The sequence below is a fragment of the Pollachius pollachius genome (assembly GCF_949987615.1).
Source record: "Pollachius pollachius genome assembly, chromosome: 19".
NCBI classification, from domain to species: Eukaryota; Metazoa; Chordata; class Actinopteri; order Gadiformes; family Gadidae; genus Pollachius; species Pollachius pollachius.
Window position 1 is genome coordinate 15,731,076 of NC_136952.1, and position 22,169 is coordinate 15,753,244.

At 41.0% G+C, this 22,169-nt stretch overlaps 1 protein-coding gene across 1 annotated transcript; it reads left to right on the forward strand.

Annotated features, from left to right (window-relative positions):
- Positions 1-3,471: 3,471 nt before the first annotated feature.
- LOC307090547 (dnaJ homolog subfamily C member 7-like) lies at positions 3,472-21,776 on the forward strand (the record flags this gene model as incomplete). The annotated part of the gene is made up of 14 exons (XM_079757255.1): positions 3,472-3,599; positions 4,901-4,989; positions 9,437-9,561; positions 10,590-10,703; positions 11,131-11,205; positions 11,334-11,452; positions 11,859-12,012; positions 12,587-12,751; positions 14,084-14,175; positions 14,509-14,582; positions 14,920-15,066; positions 15,469-15,630; positions 17,066-17,152; positions 20,084-21,776. The coding sequence occupies 14 exons, from the start codon at positions 3,472-3,474 to the stop codon at positions 20,119-20,121; spliced, it is 1,569 nt and encodes a 522-aa protein (XP_079613381.1). The 3' UTR covers positions 20,122-21,776.
- Between the last annotated feature and the right edge of the window lie 393 nt (positions 21,777-22,169).

Here is a 22,169-nt window from a genome sequence, read left to right on the forward strand (position 1 = left end):
CCTGAAGTTCCTCTCAAAGCCATGATGACAAGACAGATTTATGTTTGTTAATAAGACCTTGCTAGTTTAAATATAGATTGTCTGTGTTCATTATACACGTTAACGTTGCCATTTATATCCTTATGAAGATTTCTCAAGTGTGCTCCAAGGGAACAAGTACAATCTTTTCATTTTGTGTTCTTCAGTGTTGTTTACATTGCACAACTCATTTCTGAAAAAAAATCCTTAAGATGATCCATAACCTTTGAAAGACTGAATCTGCCTATAAGACATTTGGCTTATTTTGTGTGTGTCTCTCTCTCCCTGTAAGTCTCTCCGGGGAACATAGTGGCAGTCCGTCATAACCCTTCAACGCAATGCCAAGTACAGACTTCAAGCACACACTTTAATCCCAGGTTTTGGATTTGCAATGCATTGAGCTGCATGTCCTTAAGGAGCAGGTGGGGGCTAAGGGCATCTTGAAAATGGAGGCCTACAGTAGACTGCAGACATCTGGTCGACATTGGGAAGTGAACCTGGAACTTTATGGCTGTGTTGTAGGGATCCACTCTGGCCAAGAGAGTGTGTGTTTCTTTTACTTATTATATCATGGTACAGTTGTGTTTTTTTAACCTCATATATGTATTATATATGAGGTTAAAAAAAGATGATGGACAGATCAAATCTGAATATTTTATCCTTGTTTGTTGCTAATACACAACTAATTCAATTCACTAATAACTTTATCTCAGACCCAGTGGAGCCATAATTTACAGCTACAGACAAACATTAAAATGTACTAATTTCCCATCTAAAAAAGACACATAATGCAGAGCAAAGCCTGATGTGATTCTACTATACTATACTACTACTAGAACTACTACGGCAGAATTCCCAGACACAATCAGGCGACAAATACATGTATGCATTCGATTTATTATGACCTGTCTAGGCAAGTCGGTACACCAACAAAGACAAACATGGCTAGCACTGTTATGGCTTGACGCAGCAACAACTGCAATGCGTCATCGTTATATGCGGGGCCACCCTGTGTATTTGCATGCAGATTATCCTCTAGCTGACCCACAAGTAAGCAGTTTACTGTTGTGTAGAAGGCTTTAAACTATGAACAATTCACATTAGCACAACACGTAAACTATCAAATCGTCAAATTGGACTTTGCATAGCCTATAATCATCAGTGAGGTCATTGGTGATACAGTGGCAGGCCTTTTACCTCTTTACATTCTTTGAGTGCATTACCACACAAGAATAAGGACATTTAGATTCCTGCCGTCTTTTGGATTCAACAATCTCATTGTTGCTTTTTATTGCATTATATTTTGAGTTATGCATATTGCATTAAATTTTATACCATCATCAACCCCATACTGGCTGCATTTTTGCAGAAAGCGTGGCAGGCCAGCCCCCTAAATATCAACAGGTTATCTGCATGCATGAGATGGTTGCTGTATTACAAACCATACAGCCAGTGTTACACCCTTTCACCTGTACTCATAGGTCACTCATGTACAGGTTGAATAAAACAGGTGATAACGCTCCACCCGTCTGATCCCGTTGCTAATACAAGAAGGAGCAGACACAGTGGTCCCCATGTAGTCTGCACTGTTTGTGTTTCGAACCTGAACACCAATTTCCGGATGGTATACTTACACCTCTAAGGCAGATTTTATTGAATCCTTTTCATGAATAACTCTCACGATTAAATGCATTCAGGCAAAGGTGGCCTCAATATAAGTGTTAGGTTTAGGGTTAGATACATAGATCGATTTAGGCTGCTGTATTTAGCTTATGTTTACTTGAGGAAGAATATACACATATTTGCCATGTTTGCTTTGAAAGCCAAATTGGTAATCACTGGTGAGAATGCAAAATGATATCTTCTCAGCAGGATTCTCAGTGACACAATTATTTAAAATTTTGTTTTTCTCCCTACAGATATTTTACTGGCCGATGCCATTTTTATGACTACACACAAGGCATGCCTAGCTCTCTATATATATACATGATAGTATTTTACATTGCATACATTCGGTGTGTACCAGTCTGCCCCGTAATCAAAGTCTCAAATTTCCATCCGGTTCTAATTTAGTGGGACGAAGCCAGTGGCTTATGATTAACTTGAAAGCATGAAGGTTTTCTCCTCAGACCAGTCTGTCATCTAAGGGGATTCTATCCACTATATAATACAATCTCATTTCCGTTTAAAGGGTTTCATCATTTTAATGAGGTTAAGGGGCGACACCTCTTTGGCAAACACCGCCACCACAATTTAAGAGCTTAGTTTTTTTTATATATGGCATCCAGAAAAGTGTCAGAAGTTGTTTCTTTGAAGTAGTTCCCCAAACAATAAATAACATGCTTGTCCTTCTCTTAACTGATGGTGGCAGTGTTGAGCGGTGAAGAAGAGCTGCTCCCGGAAGATGAAAAACGTCCTAAAACCTCATTAACCTTTTCATTTTTGGATAATTATCAGGGGCCCAATGCAAGATATTTTCATGGTGCCCTCAATCCCTAGTGACGAGGCTGGCTACACTAGGTAGTTCTCGAAGGCTTAATGACTGAATGGGATATAGATATATACATATAAATGAATGACTTTCTATAAATTAACACCCAGTGTAGCTTTAAATCAATACTCATTATGTAAAGAACTCACCTCTCTTCCACCTGATTGTGCCAAACCATCTCAAGCAATATGTCTTTGAATTTGTATGAAGTGTTACCTATAAACCCATGCATTGCATAATTTATTGCACATCCATTCATTGCAATAATGTAAATTATTATTCATTAAGAGAAAAATGTCTATAAATTGTTGTATATTACTCTATAAATTATACTTTTTTTTCATATAACAGTGTTTGATTCTTATGAAATAAATTAGGCCAAGGGGCCAACCCCTCAAAACACATGAGAGAGAACAATTTCAAACTGTTAATTCACTCTTATTTTTTTATGCTGTTCATTTTCCTGGGTCAAAAATGGAAATAAAATGCCCATTAAATCAGAAAGTATCACTGAGCCGTGGTCAAATTTAAATAAGGCTTCACAAAACATTGTTAATACAAAATCAAATTGCACAAGTTCAATAAATATGAGGCCAGGCCTAATTGACCTCAGTTAGCCTCGCATAGAAAGTAAAAGGTTGTTAGAAAGCATTTGACTGCCATCTACTGATTCAAATAATAACTATCAAAAATATTGATTGATAACAACATTAATTATTTCTTATTTATGAATCAATATTGTGATCAATATTCGGTTTTATTTTTATATATTTTTTGAAAATGTAAATGTCTGGTATAGTATGTATATTGAAGATATGTATCTTACGTGAATATAATGCAAACTGGTAGAGAAGTGTAGATTAGGTAAAATCGGCACTATAAGGGTTATTAATGTCACATAAATAAACAAATAAAATATAACTAAAAACCGAACTTTAACGTCGAAGAGGAACTGGTTCATCATGGCTCTCGGAAATAGCGTCACTCGGATTCTCTCGGCTCCTCTCGGCAAGATGGCAGCTGTTGACATCGACATGCCGATGGAACCCGAATCGGGGTCCCAGATCTTCAATTTAATGGACCTGGAACGGTACAGATACACATCTATATATCATCTATTGATCCGGTTTAGACACACAACTACAATCGGTTTGGGGTTTCACCCAGATATTGCCCTGCGGTGTTAACCGGCGACGGGGACCCCTGACCCAGTTGAGTTCCTTGCCGGGCCTTAAGCTAATGCTAATGCTAACGCTGAGGCCAATTGCAGTGCTAAGCTAACCAGATAGCTAGAAAAGATAGCAAGACACAACGCGTTGCGGCTACAATTAGGCCGGTTTGAGGTTCATTTTATAGTGGATTTGTGTTTAGGATGTTCGTTGCTAAATGACGAGAGGACATTGGTTCATTGTTGGCTAAATCTAAAACCACTCGTATTGTGTAGATTAGCCATATCAACGTGACTGCTGCTGTGGATGCTACGCACATTTTGGTACTCCTATTGGTTTCCTTATACATTGTTTGTGTTTTTTATTCCCATTACATTAATATTTGTTAAATGCATTTGCCTATTACTGGCTGTTGTGACGCCGTCATTCGCCGTCTTTTTTAAAAAATCTCTTATCTTGTATTTATGAAAATGCAGCACGGTGGCATCCACTCCAGACTTAACTGCTCCAAAACACCTGCACTGTGCTTTAATCGTCTTTGGCTAACATCATGGGTGTATTTTGATTCTTGTGTACATTAAATTCGGGTACATCTAGGTGTTCAGCAATTTGCCAGAACGCGGCGGAAGTATGGCAACTATCTAGATCTAGGTTCAATCTTCCAGAACTTTCCAGGCAATGGTCTTAACTATTTTTTTTTACCTCAACCACTAAAAGCTCTCTAAATACAATAGCAAAACGGTGACAAACTTTTTACTCGTTTACATTCAAATAAACTGTCAACTCATTAAAATGTTATGTGTTTAATAAAACAAAGGTGATTTTGGAACCTCATTTCAGAGTCACTGGTGAGGTTAATGAATAAGCGTTGAGTACATTTTATGATTATAGTTCAATAATTTGTGCACCCAACCACTACAATAGACATGCACATGATGATGTCAATATCTTATGTAGAACTAAGTGCCCTTTATTGTTGAAAGGATATTTTTCCATTCCCAACATTGAGAAAAAACTGCATTATTTGGTGTGCCAGTGAAACTATGTCCCTTCTGCATTATTGATTCTTTGAAGACATGGGCATACTATGCTCTCACAATCTATTGTTACCAGGTCTTTAATATTTGTCGGAATAATGATGATATTTCATCATCATTATTGTATTGTTTGACCTGATTTCTATGCAAATAAAAATTATAATCCTGCCTTCTTTATTTCACAGTGAGGCGGAGGTCTTCAAAGAGGAGGGGAATGCCTTCTACATCAATAAAGCTTACTCTGAGGCATTCAGCTGTTATTCCAAGGCAATCGGTGAGACATCACTTTGTATTCCTCAACGCCACTACTGGCAGTACCTGCATGTGGGGGAAGCCAGGGTAGTAAGGAGCCTATCCTGCTGGGGAGTCAAAATGTTGCAACGCTGCAATACAAAACACACAACGTTATGTACCGTCAGGTTGAACCCTGCTGTTGGGGAGGGACATGCAACTGGGGATATTTTAACTCGGGCTCAGGTCTAAAACCGGTGGTACTGGGGATGGGTTGACTGGTAATGGAGTACTGATGTTAACTCATGCCAGACAATGTTCAGTTCTGTAGTCCACTGGTGCTGTAGGGTGCGAATGTACAGGATTTAGAGTTCATATGGTGTGCGCTGCCCTGGTGTTGTGTCTGAGAATTCTGTGTTTAATTGAGGGTTTAACTCCTAACTTAACTGTCATCGTCCCAATCATTGCTGTTGTAAGATCACTAATTAATGGAGAACCCTTTTTCATTTGTAGCAATTTTTATCCTGAAAATTTCTTCAGGCCTTCACCAAAGTTGAGTATTCAGTATTCACAGGATTTGGCATATCTACCCTAGATGCAGACCCCATGACCGGATGTCTAAAAGCAGAGTGTATATCCCTGGGAAAGTTAATGTCATCCCGGTGCATCTATGAAACCAGTGGGCAGTTCCTTAAGGAATAATACCGATGAACTGCAGGCAAATGTCACTCATCTTCGTAAATTCAGGAAAGACTATCATGGCGTTGACTGAGACTAGGCTGAAAGATATGGAGTTGGATTCTTCCCTGGGACTCCTTCCTATTCTATCTTGACTGTGAGGTAACAGGGAAGACGCATGAGGAGTTTGCTTGTATATAAACCGCAGATAGTGCAGTAATGTTACCTTAACAGCAAATGCCCTTTACTTCCTGAGGGAATTCCCTCAAATGTTCGTCTTTTTAAGGGGAATTCCCTCAAAAACACCAATCCAGCTGCTGATATTCAGCTGCTGATACTCAAAGTGCTATTCAAATATTCAAAGAGAGACAACTGTAATCTACATCATCGGGCTTTAGACTTGTGCTACAGTCCTATTAATGTGGACCCCCGCTCGAATCATCAGAACATAATGTAGTCCGCCTCCTAGCTACGTATAAGCCTGTGTTACAGCGTGAGCAGCTGGTGAGGACAGTTCCCTGGCCCTTCAGGGCAGCTTCGAGTGCACTGGTCAGTGTTCATGGGATCCCTCAGACGGTATAAATGAACTGAATGACGTTATGTGTAGCTACATTTCATTTTGTTAAGGCTCTTGTGAGCCCAACCAAGATAGTCAAAGTGAAAGTGAAAATAAATAGTTTTGTTAGTCAAAGGAAAGCTGCTTTTTATAGAGGTGTTGTAACCAAGGAGAGGGAATTAAGAAAAGACTTAATGGCTGAATTCAGAAAGCTACAATTAATTCCAAGGACAAGATGGCAAGAGAATTTAGAAGCATTAACCAAAGAGCTCTCTGGAACGACATGAAGAAAATGACGGGGTGTAATGAGAGGGGGAATGCGGGTTAGTTATTCTTCATGGTTTTACCTCTGCACAAGCTGAGAGTTTTAATGAGGTCTATTTGAGGTATGATAAAAATGACTTTACAGAGCAGACCGAAGAGCAGGACCAGGTCAATTCAAAATATTAGCATAGATGTTGAAATTGTTTGCGTTGTTAAGGCACACGCATACATTTACATTTACATTTAGGGCATTTAGCAGACGCTTTTATCCAAAGCGACTTACAATAAGTGCATTTGTTACAATAAGTACATTTGTCATAAGAAGTGAAACAATATATCGCTGTCGGTACAGTAAAGATGTTCATAGAACCAAGTGCAAGTATTACAATCGCTAGGCTAACCCATTCCCCGTGTAAAGCAATGATAGCAGCTACTGTAGATGCTATACAATTAAGTACCTTGAATAAGTGCAATGTACAAGTGCCAGGACGTACAACATTCAATGGTGGCTGTGCATTGGTTTCTATGCAGAGTTGAGGTGAACTCTGCATAGAAACCAGAAAGAGCCCGGCACCTGATGAGATCTGTGTGAGCACCTGTGCTGAACAGCGCTGATATATTTTCTACATCATGTTTATGGAATATCTTGAGCTACAAAAGACTGAGAATTTTCCCTGTCGCCAAGTGTAAAAAACAAAACAAAGACTGTGAATGATTTTACACAGTAGCACTTAGATCTTTAGTTATGGTTCTTTAGATCCTCTGCAGCTTGCTTATAGAGCTGGCAGAGGTGTAGAGGAGGCCAATCTGATGCTGCTGAACTGCCTGTATCATCATCTTGAGGGCCCCCTGACTCATGCCAGACTTCTGTTCATTGATTTTTCTTCAGCTTTTTTACCAGTGTGTTAATAGTGTCCTCTTAAACAAGCTTTGCTCATCCTCTGGTTCACCCCAATGATGTGACCTTTCCCCTTCTTTATATGCTTTACATAAATAGCTGCCAGAGCTGGTTTAAGAATAGACACATCATAATGTTTGCATATTACTTGGTCATGTTAGCCTGCTGAAGTGGGGGGCGAACTTGATCGTGGACTGGTCGTTGCTGACTGTGTCATGGTGTTTTTCCTTGAACTGAATGTGTTAAAGACAAAGGACATGATTATTGATTTGAGAAAATCAGTACGCATCTTGATTAATCTGTTAAAAAAAACAAATATTTGGTTACTGTTTGATAACAGGTTGTGCCTTCAGGGTAATGCAGATGCCTTTTCTAAGAAGGTACAACAGCTTGTTTACGTGAACCGAGCACAGCTCTCTGACCTTTATGAGCTGTGGGTCATAAGGAAGGCCCATGCTATATTGGTCTGACCACCCCCCTCAGAGAGAGTTTGAGCTTCCACTTTCAGGTAGACGATAGAGTTCCAACTCGGAGGTCTAAAAAATGTCACTCATTTGTTTGCACTGCAATTAGAAGGCTGAATTTGCACTCATGGTTGCTCTAAGCCCTTTCTGCAATCAGCCATTTGCTTGTCTTTGTCTACACATGAAGTGTACTGTAGGGCTGCAACTAACGATTGTTTTAATAATCGATTAATCGGTCGATTATTTTTCAGATGAATCGGATAAAAAAATAAACATTTGTAATTGCCGCATTTTTATTCAAAAACTGAACATTACTTCAAATTCACAGTGCAGACTGAAGTTTAAGAACACCAGGTTATTGCTCCAACGTCCCGGAACTGTTAAAAGTAATATTAAATGATAAAAAAACATAACTGGGATAACACAAAAAAAACATACAATGTATGATATACATTTATATATATACAGTACATAAGGGATGTCCATGGTTAACCGGTTAACCGATAAGATCTTTAACCGGTTAATACCAACGGTTAAAAAGAAATTAAACCATCTTCATTTCTCTCAGATGACAGGAGATTGTTAATTTTTATTGATATTGGTACCCTTTTCGAGACTCCTTAACGATCCAAGTCTTTATTGATACCACTATTGATACTTTTCTATTATTTTGTTGAAATAGAACTTGTATTATTGCTTTATTTGCTGATAAGATGATCATAGCTCAAGATAGGATTTTAAAAGGGTCATAATTCCATTTTTACTATCTATTTTCTATTAATGGGAAAACAAGTTTTCACCAAAATCTCAAATTTTATTTTTTTTGTGTTGCATTTAAACACATCAATCATATTACTGAGCGAACCTGAACACATCACATTTGACACTGTTTGCTACTTTTTTTATGCTAACTAGCTCTATATCGTGCTGATTTTAACATGGATTTAAAAACAGGATTACTATTTTTAACTGACGGGACTTTCTACACCGTCCGGTTGTGTGATTACTACCGCTGCTTTGAGTGACTGTTGATGCACACGGTGCTGACTCCGAGCCCGTCTGCAGCAGCAGCTGACAAGAGTTTTAGGTTGGACTAGACGGATACTGAGTTGAAGGAGTTTTTTTAACCCAAAGACAGTGAAGGTACAACACTTTTATATAGGCTTACAGTCCAGTGTTACGATATGACCAAAATACAAGCTGTGGTCGCTCACACTAAAGCTCGCTGTGGGCGTGCGTGAACCAACCTGTCGGCGGCTGGCTGTAAACAGTGCCACGCCTAAGAGTGACGTAGTAATCGCGCGACTCAACGAATCGATGACCAAATTCGTTGCCAACGCTTTTAGTAATAGATTTTTATCGATTCGTTGTTGCAGCCCTAGTGTACTGTATTGTCACTTTAGTGTATTTTTGTATCTGTGTCCCGTCTGGTATGTTGTCTTTCATGTTATAGATATGATGGATTGAACGTTGTTACCTGGCTGCAACCAAATTTCCCCTAGTGGATAGTACAATTTGAGTTATGATGTACTGGGTCAATCTTTATTTCCACCAGGTTTCCTTTACACTCTGCCTAAGATGATGACTAACATTGTTTTCTTCTTTGTTTGACCCACCTTTTTTTGTCAAGATGCCTGTCCCAAAAATGCCAGTTACTACGGCAACAGGGCGGCCACGCTGATGATGCTGAGTCGCTTCCGAGAGGCTCTGGAAGACTCCCAGCAGGCCGTGCGGCTGGATGAATGTTTCATGAAGGTGTGTTTTAAATACCGGACAGCATGCATATGAACTATGGCTGCTGCGATTCGCCGAAGTAATCGATCACATCGACATGAAAAACTAAATATATGAAGTGAGTAATATTTCAACGTTTAATTGGTTGAAACATGTTTTATCTTCGTATCACTTCAAAAGCAAAAATACATAAATCACCTAATTGCTGCATGGCTGTTGGCTGTTTTTGGCTCCACTAACTGGTCAAACACTGACTCTGTTCGGACAGCCCTTCGGTGTTCATGTCGGTTTTGGATCTTGATAAAATATTTATGTTAAAGTATGGGAGTGCTTTAAATGATCACAAAAAATATCACAACACCAGCGCTATGCAGGAGCATGCAGAGAGAAACACTATTCTGAATGACGGGAAAGGAAAATCCTACATCCTCAATACTGTTTTATGATGCCATTTTACAATGGATGAAGGTTTGAGAGTCTGTTAAATACTGATTTGTACAATTTCTCAGACAGTATACCAGGCCGGTTGAAACTAGCTTAGTCTCATTAGTATGCTCTAATGTAATGAATGGTCCAAATGACCTGTGGTTTTAAAACATTTACATCTTTACTAAATAATTGACAAGAAGCAGACATGCGCAGGAATTTGGAAGTACTTCTTGAACTCTTGATTTGAGCCCCCATCTCAAAATGAATACAGCTTTATTTCACCCTTGTAATATTTTAAAATGCTTGATATATGCAGCCTTATAAATAATTTGTTATGAAATATCAAGCAAATGTCAAGAGCTTCTTTGAGTATACTATCAGACTCGATTTCAATTTTCTTTTGAGGATGTGTATGTATAAAAACGTTGAGAAACCTCTTTAATATTGCCTTAAACTTGTTGACCATGTACTAGGCCTGATACAAGTGCACCAAGTAACAGAACGCTAGCACACTCCCGAGTGCTCCAACCCAAATGATGCGTGGCGCTGCATAATATCTGGGCACCAGCCCAAGCCTCTTTCCAAGTTGAAACCCTCCACCTGTCCTCGCTCCTCCTCAGGGCCACCTGCGAGAGGGAAAGTGCCACTTGTCTCTCGGCAACGCCATGGCAGCCAGCCGCTGCTTCCAGAAGGTTCTGGAGCTGGAGCCTGGAAACATGCAGGCCCAGCAGGAGGTACGAGTTTGCCTGTCTAACACTCAGTTCACTGTCCTTCACAGACCACTGTCATCACCCAATGTCGTTCACCATCCGATTCTAGCAAGTGCTGCTGGATCTTGGAGAGATCCAGTAGCACTTTTGTGTACTTTTTTGTGTACACTACTTTTTTGCACTCAACCTTGCAACCTTTACACTAAAGATGCTCCAATACTGGTAACGATAACAATACAGGTACCAATACTGAATGTGAAGTAGTGGTTCTTAGGTATCCATAAGTTAATAAGAGTTCTCGTGCTCTGAATGCCTTTGGTGCATCTCTATTTAATGGCACTCAATCATTACTAAATAAATTAGTCTGACGCTTACAATGTCAATGGGGGCATCATTCTTTAAGGACTGAGTGAACTTATGGCCTTTGTTGTTGTTCGTTTATTTATTTCAGCATAAGAACGCATCATCCATATTGGAGTTTGAGCGAGTTGCAGAATCTGGCTTTGAAAAGCGGGATTTCAGAAAGGTAAGTTCTCCCTTGTTCTCCCAGTGAAATAGACTCAATCCATTCACTGGATGGGCGTAACCCAGCAACAGTGTGGTGAGCCTCCTTGATGTCCATCCTTATAACTCGGTATCGCTTGTCCCCTCCAGGTGGTGTACTGTATGGACCGGGCCCTGGGCGTAGCCAGCGCGTGTCACCGCTTCAAAATCCTGAAGGCCGAGTGTCTGGCACTGCTGGGACGCTACCCAGAGGCCCAGTCGGTTGCCAGGTAACTACGGCTGGCTTATGGGGTCGAGCGGGGACTAGACTCACTTTGATACTTGCTGATTAGGGTCGATCAAGCTTTGTGTTCATTATTTCAGATTCATCATTTAGTCTATAAAATGTTTTTAATAATGGCAAATGCCAAACACACGTAACCTCAGTCCAAAGTGATGTCTTGAATTTGCTTGCTTTATCTGACCAGCAGCCGAGAAAAACGAAAGTATCCATTTAAGAATGATCCATTAACCAAATATTAGAATTTTAGAAGCATTAAGCACCAAATATTTGACTTGAACGATTAGGATACTATCAGATTAAGATACATTTTCCAACCATCAACATATCAGAACCCCCACAGCCCAGGTCTGAGATGGTCTCATTTTAGACTCCCTCCGCTCTCTGCCCCCCAGTGATATCCTGCGGATGGACTCGACCAACGCTGACGCCCTGTACGTGCGCGGCCTGTGTCTCTACTACGAGGACTGCATCGACAAGGCCGTGCAGTTCTTCGTGCAGGCCCTGCGCATGGCCCCCGACCACGAGAAGGCCCGCCTCGCCTGCAGAGTACGTCCCTGGTGGTCCGGATCTTTGGTCGATGTTTATTATTTAGACAAAAGCTATACAAAAACGAGCCCAAATCACCCCAGCTAAGGTGATGGACGAACTACAAGGGTAGAGAGGCACCTCCCGCTCTAACCTAAAGAGCTCGTCTTGTCTTGCATGACGTGTGTTCGCTTGAAATGAATTGATAGGTAAACCGCATTGAGGTGGCTATAATAGCACCACATAGGAGGGAAAGGTATCCAATAGGTCTAGAGGCGGTGCTGTTTTTGCTCATAGTCGAATCTGACTGTAGGCAACCTTGGACTATCAGTGGATAGAAGAGGCTTCTGAATGGTACATTAACTCTCAAATTACTATCCTTTTATTTTTGTACTCTGTCTGGTTGTTTTTTAGGGTAGGTTGTGCAGCACTATACGCTTTTAGTTTTTCTGTAAACCCCAATTTTGATTGGATCCTTTGATTGTATTTGTTCTCAGCCTCTCTTGTTAGTCAATTGTGGACACGCGTGAAAGGATTACTGGACAGAACTTTGTAGATGAAGTGTGACTTATCTTGGTTTCTCCTGCACCTCCAGAATGCCAAGGCTCTGAAGGCCAAGAAGGAGGAGGGGAACCAGGCCTTCAAGGACTGCAGCTACGAGGCGGCCTACCGCCTGTACACAGAAGCCCTGACGATAGACCCCAACAACATCAAGACCAACGCAAAGCTGTACTGCAACAGAGGAACCGCAGGAGTTAAGGTAGATGAAGGGAGACCAGGTAGCTAAGGGTCCTGGAGTCAAGTAGGGCTGACACTAAGTGTTAATTTCATTGTCATTAATGTGATTAATCATCGTCAAATATCAGAAAATGTTTACCGGTCTAGAAGAAACAGTCTGCAAGTTCAGCATCAAGTTTAATTCCTTTGCCCACCAAGAGCTGTCTCCAGCAGTGAAAAGCAACACAAATGTTAACTCTTGTTTTGCTTCTATTTCTATCATTTATAATGTACAAGAGATTAGAATACTGTCATCCTCTCATGTTGGACTGAGGGACGCAGGACGCCGCAGTGACGGTGCCCTCTTGGGGTACAAAGTGGTATTACGAGACGTTACGGGTCGGTGCTAGCTGGGCTAGCTACTACCTACCTAAGTAAATATCTCTTCAACACAATACTTAGATGCCTTTGACATAACGGCAAAGCAGCTATTTCTTCACCTTCTGCTAATAATTATGTTTTAAACTTGATTCATGAACCAATTTTTTTGCATTTCTGAAGCATGAGGCAGCAAACGTCTGGTAACTTCATTCATTATTTGAACAGTTAATCGATTTATTGATTGAATCATTTAATAGTTGCAATCCTAGAGTTAAGGTAAGGGGCCAGGGATATAAGGTCAGGAATCTTGTGGAGTGCGTTATGGTTATTGGTTATGTTTATGTTAAGGTCAGGTTATTGAGTTAAGGAATGGTACGTTGGAACAAGCCTACAGTAAGGCTATGGAGATACGTTGAAAGATATGGGTAAAGAGAGACCAGGCTGGTATGGTTATAGCGTTAAGGTCAGGGACAGTCGGTCATTTTCCAAATAAAGCGGGACAACTGGGCTAGGATGGTTGCAAATTGTATGTTTCCGATGGTAGCCAATTAAGGAAACATCCCATTCCAGTAGGAGCCATTGCTAAACATCCTAGCTAGCATCTAATTTGTAAGTAATTGGATTGCTTCAATCCTCTGTCTGTAGGGTTGTGCCTCTGCGTTTTCACCTTATTTGAGGTTTCCAAGGCTTGTACTAAAGCCAGCAATGCAACAGCAACACTACATTGTTTCAATGAACTAGTTTGCGAGAACTGTTTGCATGTTCCTCCATTGAATCAGCTAGTTCAGAGGAGTCTGTCTGTGCAACATCATTGTAGTGCACAGAATAATTTTCTGAAGTGTTTCGACCGCTGGCTTACAAATATAGAAAATTGAATTGTGCTTTGAAAGAACCGTTGATGTGTCTGGACTCTAGTCTAAACATAACCTGTTGTTGTATTGGACGACATCCTAAGAGCCTGTTTTTAAACCGGATTTGATGTTGTTCTCACCAGCTGACTAAACTGGATCAAGCCATCGAGGACTGTACCAGCGCCATCAAGCTGGACCCCACGTACATCAAGGCCTACTTAAGACGAGCCCAGTGGTACGTTAACCAGCTGACGGTGACCGTCTTAGGTGGGGTCACCTGGTTTATGCAAATAGCCTCCGGGGAGATTGCCGAGTTATAACGGCAAAAGAAATTCTAATTTGGATGCGAAAATAAAGAAATGCATATTTTGCATCTGTCCTGGCATGGTAATGTGCTTTTCTCTTTAGTTTGATGTGTTGTGCATACACTAACCAGGAAATTGATTTTACAGGTAAATGTTGATTGGTGTAAAACTATGTATTTGCAATGCTGTGGTCAACGTAAAATTGTGCTTGCTGGCAAAAAATAAATAAAGCTGACTTTGGTACTTTTGTGATTTACTTCCAGCTACACAGACACTGAACAGTATGACGACGCGGTGCGGGACTACGAAAAAGTTTACCAGACAGAGAAAACTAAAGGTAAGGTGTCCACGATACCATGGAAGGTTGAGTGTTACTGTGTGGCCAGGGCTGACTTTCAAGCTTCATGGCTAGATGCCATGTCTACCGTCCTCCAGAAGCCTGGTCTAACCACCAGTATGTGGCTACTGGATTATAGTTAGTTACTGCTCCCATTTGCCAGAGTAAGCTAAAGAGGCTATGTTTCATGCATAGGCACTAGTTAAAAAACATACATTAAACATAGACATTCAAGCTCCATTCCAGGACAGAGTACCTGTAATGTCATTTAAGTCCAGTGGATGGAAGTCCATCGACCCACACAGAACCCAGTTTCATATATCATGTGTGTGTTCAGAACACAAGCAGCTGCTCAAGGCCGCCCAGCTGGAGCTGAAGAAGAGCAAGAGGAAAGACTACTACAAGGTGCTCGGCATCGGCAAAAACGCCACCGACGACGAGATCAAGAAGGCCTACCGCAAGAGAGCCCTCATGCACCATCCGGGTACGCACACTCATACAGTGCTCGATAGGGGTTGGAGGTTAGGCTTAAGGTTCATGGGTTATGGTTTTGGATGAAGGAATTGGAGTATGGGGTTGAGCTATGAGGGGTTGAGCTATGAGGGGTAGAGCTATTAGGACTAGGGGTTGAGCTATGAGGGGTTGAGCTATGAGGGGTTGAGCTATGAGGGGTTGAGCTATGAGGGGTTGAGCTATGAGGGGTCAAGCTATGAGGGGTCAAGCTATGAGGGGTCAAGCTATGAGGGATTAAGCGACTGGGGTGACACTATTAGGGCTATGGGTGGAGCGACTAGTGTCTCAAGGTGCAGGGGTTGAGGTTAGGCTGTGAGGCATGTCGTAAGTCAACATTGAGTAACGTTCCCAACATCTTGCGTTTCCCGGGCAGACCGCCACAGCGCCGCCACGACAGAGGTGCAGAAGGAGGAGGAGAAGAAGTTCAAGGAGGTGGGCGAGGCCTTCACCGTGCTGTCGGACCCTAAGAAGAAGTGTCGCTACGACAGCGGCCACGACCTGGACGACGACGGAGGCTGTGGAGGCGGAGGAGGAGGTCAGTTATCTCTTAGCAGTCATCACAGTTGAATGCGGCAGTTGCAGAGTCTGTCTTTTTCAGAGGATACTTTAATGCTCTATGGTATTGGAATGACGAAAGATCGAACATAGAAAATAAGGTATAAATAAATGCTGAAAATATATGTACAATATGTACATCATACTGTCAACATAAGACAGTTAAGGTAGACATTATTAACCGTTTATGTTATATAATTGAGACTGTTATAGCCTTTATACATATACATTGAGGTATAATTATTCATTTGTTTGAACATTGAGTCTTTAAATGGTCAAATAATGCTCAATGGTCATTGCAATTTTCCTGTCCTGAATCTCAGAATTCTTGAATTTTCAACAAAGTTGGACAGGGCTACTTTGACAGCTGGCAATCGAAGCCAGACAGTTAAACACAGCTGTGTATTTAACGCCTTAACGTTAAGGCATTTAACTTTGGCAGAGATGGATTCCACACTACACATCTTTTCCTTCTATTTATCAGAATATTTACAATGAGTATTTATGACTTATCTTTTATTTAGCTCTACATATTTAGCTATTGATATAGTTTGCAGTGATTGGTGCTGCATGTCATTAGGGAGAAGGTAGGTTAAGGCCTGTTTGGTTCTCAGAATCCTTTGAGCACACCCAATGCGACCATGTTCCATAGGGTTTTCAATTTGTCTGTGCAAACCTCTCATTACACCAACTGTCCACTACAGGGGATTTTTCAAATAATTTTGAATTTTGGTTCACAAAATTGTCATCCCCTTTTTTCAAACAATAACTGAAAAAACTACTCTTTGGTTTATATTAATGCACTGCACTGTAATAACCTTTCTAACGTATAGCAATTTCATGAATTCATTTGGAATGAATCCAAAGGTTAGCTAGACACTGCAACCGAGTTGTTTGCCAAAGCAGCCTCGCCTGCCAGCTAGGTGGACATCGAACTGCAGTGGTGCCCCAGAGATGCTCTCCCATTGGACTGCTATCCACTTTGGGAGACGTCTTTGAAGTGATGGAATTTGACAGTATTTAATGAACCGGAAGAGCGTGTTTTTCCACCTGATATACCACATTCTATCAGTACTAGAACCCTGCCTTTTCCTAAAAAGAAATGAAGATAAATTCATTGACCAAGGCCCAAACTGTTTTCTACCCTGTTAGGGCTGTGCCCTACTCCAATATTCCAAGTCTAACCATATTCAGCACTTCAATAGACATTGTATAAATCCCAACTGAACCCAAAAGGTACATTTTTAGGGTGCAGCACCCCTTATACACAATGAGTACTTATTCTCCTCTCCCTAAAATAATTTCATGCTTTTGTGGCAAAGTTTGTGCTTGTCTATTTGATCAAATTTATCCAAATGATTGTTCATAGGAATATTTATTAAATCTTTGATTTGTGCATTCGTTTCTTTATCCAGATTTTGATGCCAACAACATCTTCAGGGCCTTCTTCGGGGGACAAGGACAAGGACAAGGAGGAGGGTACAACTTTGAGTCAAGCCCAAGTATGTACAGCTGTTAGGACCTAGCTTAGCACTGCTGTCATATCACTTATGCAAAATAAATGCTATCACATTGCTTTGGTTAACTGGATAGTAACATTCCTAAATTTACTTTCCTACCGTGTGAAATGGCTGAGCCGCGATTTTTATAAAAGTTGCAGCCTCAACAGATTTGATTTGCTTGTAAGAGCAAGTGAACCCACTGTTTCAGCTGGGATTTGAACACTATTTAAAAAAATGAAAATCTGCGTAGAGTAAGGGCTGTGCGATATATCGAATCCTCGATATATCTTTGAAATAGCTGTGTGAGATACATCAAATTATTATATTGTACGTATCAAGTATTTTTATGGTCAACTGGGTTTTTTCAAGCGGCAGCCGAGACTTGCCTTGGTTTTGTGTTTGAAACATTCTCGATGGCTTTCTCCATCTTCCTCAGGCATTAACGTGAGTGAGGGGTAAAAATAAATTAGTCATACACTCCAACCAATCCCGGGCGACATCTAGGTGCGGAAGGGAGGGGACTTCATTTTCTAGTTTTTTTCACTTTAATAATATATAATTATATAATATGTAGGTATCTATATAATATCGAAGCCAAAAGCTGTGTTCGGCTCCGGATGATATTATGAATTAAAGACTGCGTCGGGTTCTCGGAAGTCTCTGGTACTTAAGACTAGTTAGGGGGTTATCTCGGCCAAGGTGGAGAAGGAATTTGGGGAAAGAAACTTTTGCTTTGACTCTCAGTCCAGATTGAACCGCGACCCGAACGCTAACCAATCACATCGTGTATCTGATACAGTGGCGGTGGTTTTTAAGTGAGGGAGGAAGGACTGGCGCTTGGTTGCCATTGGCCTGCTTGCACTGTTGGTGTATGGTGGCATAAGAATGTGAGACTCAAGTTGTTTCAGGGTGTTTTGGTGAACTACAAAATAGTAGGGAGGGATAATTATGTGAATAAAATTGATACAAAGCCACCAGTGGCATCGCTGTAATTTGAGCAATGCAAAGCCCATTAGTCAAATCAGGCCTACTCTTGATTTGTAAAAGTAAATAAAAAAATCTGGGCCTATCATTGGGCCTATTTTTGACCTCAATGACTGAAGTTATTGGTTGTAATTTAGCCATGTTTATTTTCAGTTACAATTGTTTTAAGAAAACACTCAAGATCAAATGTGATGCCATTTAAAATGCATCATGCTCTGAATCATTCACCCTTTCCACACCACCAAACAGAACGGCCAGAGTAACAAACTAGTAAAAGAACAAGAACATTATTTCAAACAACCTGATCTATAAGCATGGTGCCTAGCAAGGAAAGTCGGATAACAGCACCAACGTGATCATGACACTTGTCGTGGCGTTTGGTTGCCCTATCAAGATTTTTCACATCAGTGAAACCATGAACAGCCCACGTTGGAAATTTGCCATTATTCAACAGCAAACAGGGCCAGCAATACAGTCGATTGCTAGTAATGATACCAGTAAGCCATGAGTACCTAGGAAACCATGTAGCACTCACAACACTGACGTTGCCATTACTTTTGGTAATCTCGATTTTGGGGAAGTGGTCTACCTTTTTCTTTGGTCGCTAACTTAGCACTGTAACTCAATGAATGGAATGCCGTGTGTTATAAAACATGAACAATGTCCTCTGTTTCCAATGTTTCCATTGTACACTTTATTTGCCAATGTTAGAATCTCGCTATCGTTCAGATGATTTTACCTGCTTTGCGTCACTTAGAGTGAGCGGTAATGCAGAACGGGTTTGTTATCGACAGCATTGCCAGATTGTGCAGATTTCCCGCCAAATGATAATTTTTCCAGCCTTTCGTGATTAAAAGTAGCCCAATTGGGTGGGAAATCGACCCAATCTGAAAACGCTGCTCACCAGCCAGGGATCCTGCTTATTGGTTAATAGCGCAGCGCGAAAATAGATTTTTGCACGAATCAGACCCCTTAAAGTCACACCCACTCGGAGGAGGACTTTCCTCCTCTCTCCCATTGAAACCCATGTTATTCACCGGCCGCCAGTACTTTCGGGGAAATGAATGGGAGTCAATGGAGGCTGAGGGAGGAACGTCCTCCCTGAAGTAATTGTCAATAGGCGATACGGGGTGCTAATGTCCCTTTTCCCAGGGAAATGAACATTATATATTCAAAGGCATTTAAGTAGTCATATTTAAGGGTATTAATTCATTACAGTAGTCTGGGCAATCTACATTTTTTATTCTCAACAATGTTAAAGAGGATCTTCCTCCCTCTCCTCAATGGAGAAGCCTCCACTGATCTGATATAGGCGGGCCAGAAACAAACTAAACGGATGACGACAGCGCTGCTACAGAATCTGAGAGTCTGTTAAAAATTGCACGATGGCTACGGATGAACACCAGTTGTTTGAAATGGCTTTGGTTGATTACAATAAAATAGTTAAACTTGGCTTTTCCTCTAAAAGATGCTTTCCTTTGCAAGAAGGACGTTTTTGCTGTTTTACCGACCGGATACGGCATGAGTCAAATCGGTTAGACTCTTGTCTCTCGGTTAGCTTCGCTGGTAGCTTAGCGTATGGGGCTCTGGATACGTCCCCCCTTGTATTATTCTGATTGGTCGTAGTGTTATCCAATTGAGTGCAGTGATATTTTAAAATGCATGCTTGGTGCTGTCCCTCGAGTTGTGCCATTTTCATTTCTCGTTGCCAGACTCTACAGCCTTCTAGATGTGTCTGGATTTCCAGGCTACAAATCTACTGCATTAGCAGCATTTTCAACAGTCATTCTTTAAGGGCTCGGTGGCAGGCGATCAGACATTTTGCATTGCAAAATATTTAATGTCACTTTTGGTTTGTTTAGAGAAAAACTGAAAAGAATCAAGGTTTAATTGAAGATGGTCCATTAGTTTATAAAATGAAGATGATCACACTTTTTTGTTCCACAGATGCTGGTCCTGGTAATTTCTTCTTCCAGTTTGGTTAGCGCTGAAGGAACGTGTGACGTCGCGGTGACCCTGCCGTGGACAGTATGAAGTCTGATTCGCAAACTTCTCCGACGGATCTCTTTCTCCCAGGGTTTTCTTTCTTTCTTTTTTTCTAAACTCCTTCTATTCCTGTGCACACTTCTTTGAGGACTCTCCCCCCCCCCCCACCCCCCCCCCCCCCCCCCCCCACTCCCTCTGTCCTTCCTGTGTCCTGGGTTCAAGGGTCACTGTTTTCTGCTCCTACGGACTCATCATCACATCATCATATCATTACTGACGTGTGGTGCTGGGCTTTTAAAAAGAAAAACGAACAAACTCTACGGAGGTGATGCTTTACTTCACTAAAGCACAGGATGAGGTCCCGCTAGGGTTTGGATGATGTCACACTACACTCTGGGATGATGTCACACTAGACTCTGGGAGGATGTCATGCCATGAGTCTGTGTGATCTCATACCAGTGTCTGGGTGAGATCATACCACAGGTTGAGGTCATGCCAGTGCCCGGTTGATGTCTTGCCATATATGTGGTCGAGTTTAAGTTTACCTATGCGGTTGCCAAAAAATACTACTGCTTTCCTCATTTATTTTGTTAAACTGGGGACAGATTCTAAATTAGCGAAACTGCTGCTCTATACTTGATCAGACCAAATTTACGGATGTATTCACTTTTAATTTCACTCGACTCTTTCTAAACTGACTGGACTTCATATTGTTGGGGAAACCCCCACTGCCCGTGTGCGTGTGCATGTGTGGGGTGTCAGAGTTTGTGTGTGTGTGTGTGTGCGTGTGTGTGTGTGTGGGGTATGCTTGTTGACTTGTTTGTTTTCCTGCAGACTGCAGGATCAAACTGCAGGGTTATGTGTCTAGTATCGATTCAGGCTTTTTTGGAATGTAAACGAGATCGGTATTTAGTATCCTCCTCTGTGTTTAATGTCCCTATTTATATTTAATGTATATTCACACTGAAGACAGCTCAGTGTCACAATGTATGGCCTTCCCTTTCTTTTGACCTTTCTGCATTTTGCTTTCGTCTTAATTCGGCTGAAATTGATATCTCTTCTTTGTCCTCGTTGATTTTTATATTTTTGTTTCTAAAAACGAGCCAAACTCTTGTGTCCAGGAGATGGCTTCAGTGGCAGCCTCTAGTAGGTTTTTTCTGAGGCCATACAAAGTTCTGTACACCGAAAGGCCGCGTTCCTGCTCAAATGATCCTTTTGTTTTAAATGACGGAATCGGTCTTATTGTTCTCTACAAGGCACTGGTCAGGTTATACATGTTCTCCTGACTGAACCAGTAATGTCATCTTGTAAGCTGAAACGTCTCCTCCCCCCCTACCTACCCACACGCCTGAACTCTGTTTTTTTTTGTTTTTTTAAGCACCTCGAATGAATACCCCCCAGCCCCCGCCAATCAGTTAGACTGTCGTTAAGTGAATCATCCTCGGACAAGCCCACTAAAAACCTACCTGTCATGCACGTTTGGTTTGTCCCGCCAATCCCAAGCGGTCATCCCACCTCCAAGTCTAACGTTATTGGGTGGAATCGATGTTATGGTTCCATCGCTGATATGTGTTACGATTTTAAACACATCAGTGTTGTACTGTAGAGACATGCAATGCTTTTATTCTCTTGGAAAAAATAAACTTTTCTTTTACTGTAACATTGTGCGTTTTTTTTAAGCCCTGGACTTTGTGTGGAACTTGGTTTGCTCTAAAAATATCAGAATCCATCGTCAGGTTAACTTTCGTAATACAGGGTATGATAATGCATAAACTTTACAGTATAGAAAACAATATGTAAAAAAGATTTTGTTTCTTGTTATTTTATACATTCTCAACTTGTTTTTGTATATCTATACGATATACATATATGTATAAGTGTGTGACTTAATATTTCAGGGCAATATTATATAAAGAAATTGCTGATTATATATTGACAAATTAGACTTTCTTCTCGCTTTGTTAAAGCCAATTCACATTATTTTATACATTAATATATTTTGTGACTGTAGAGGAAGTGCTCCATTCTATTTGTGTTTGACAGGGTC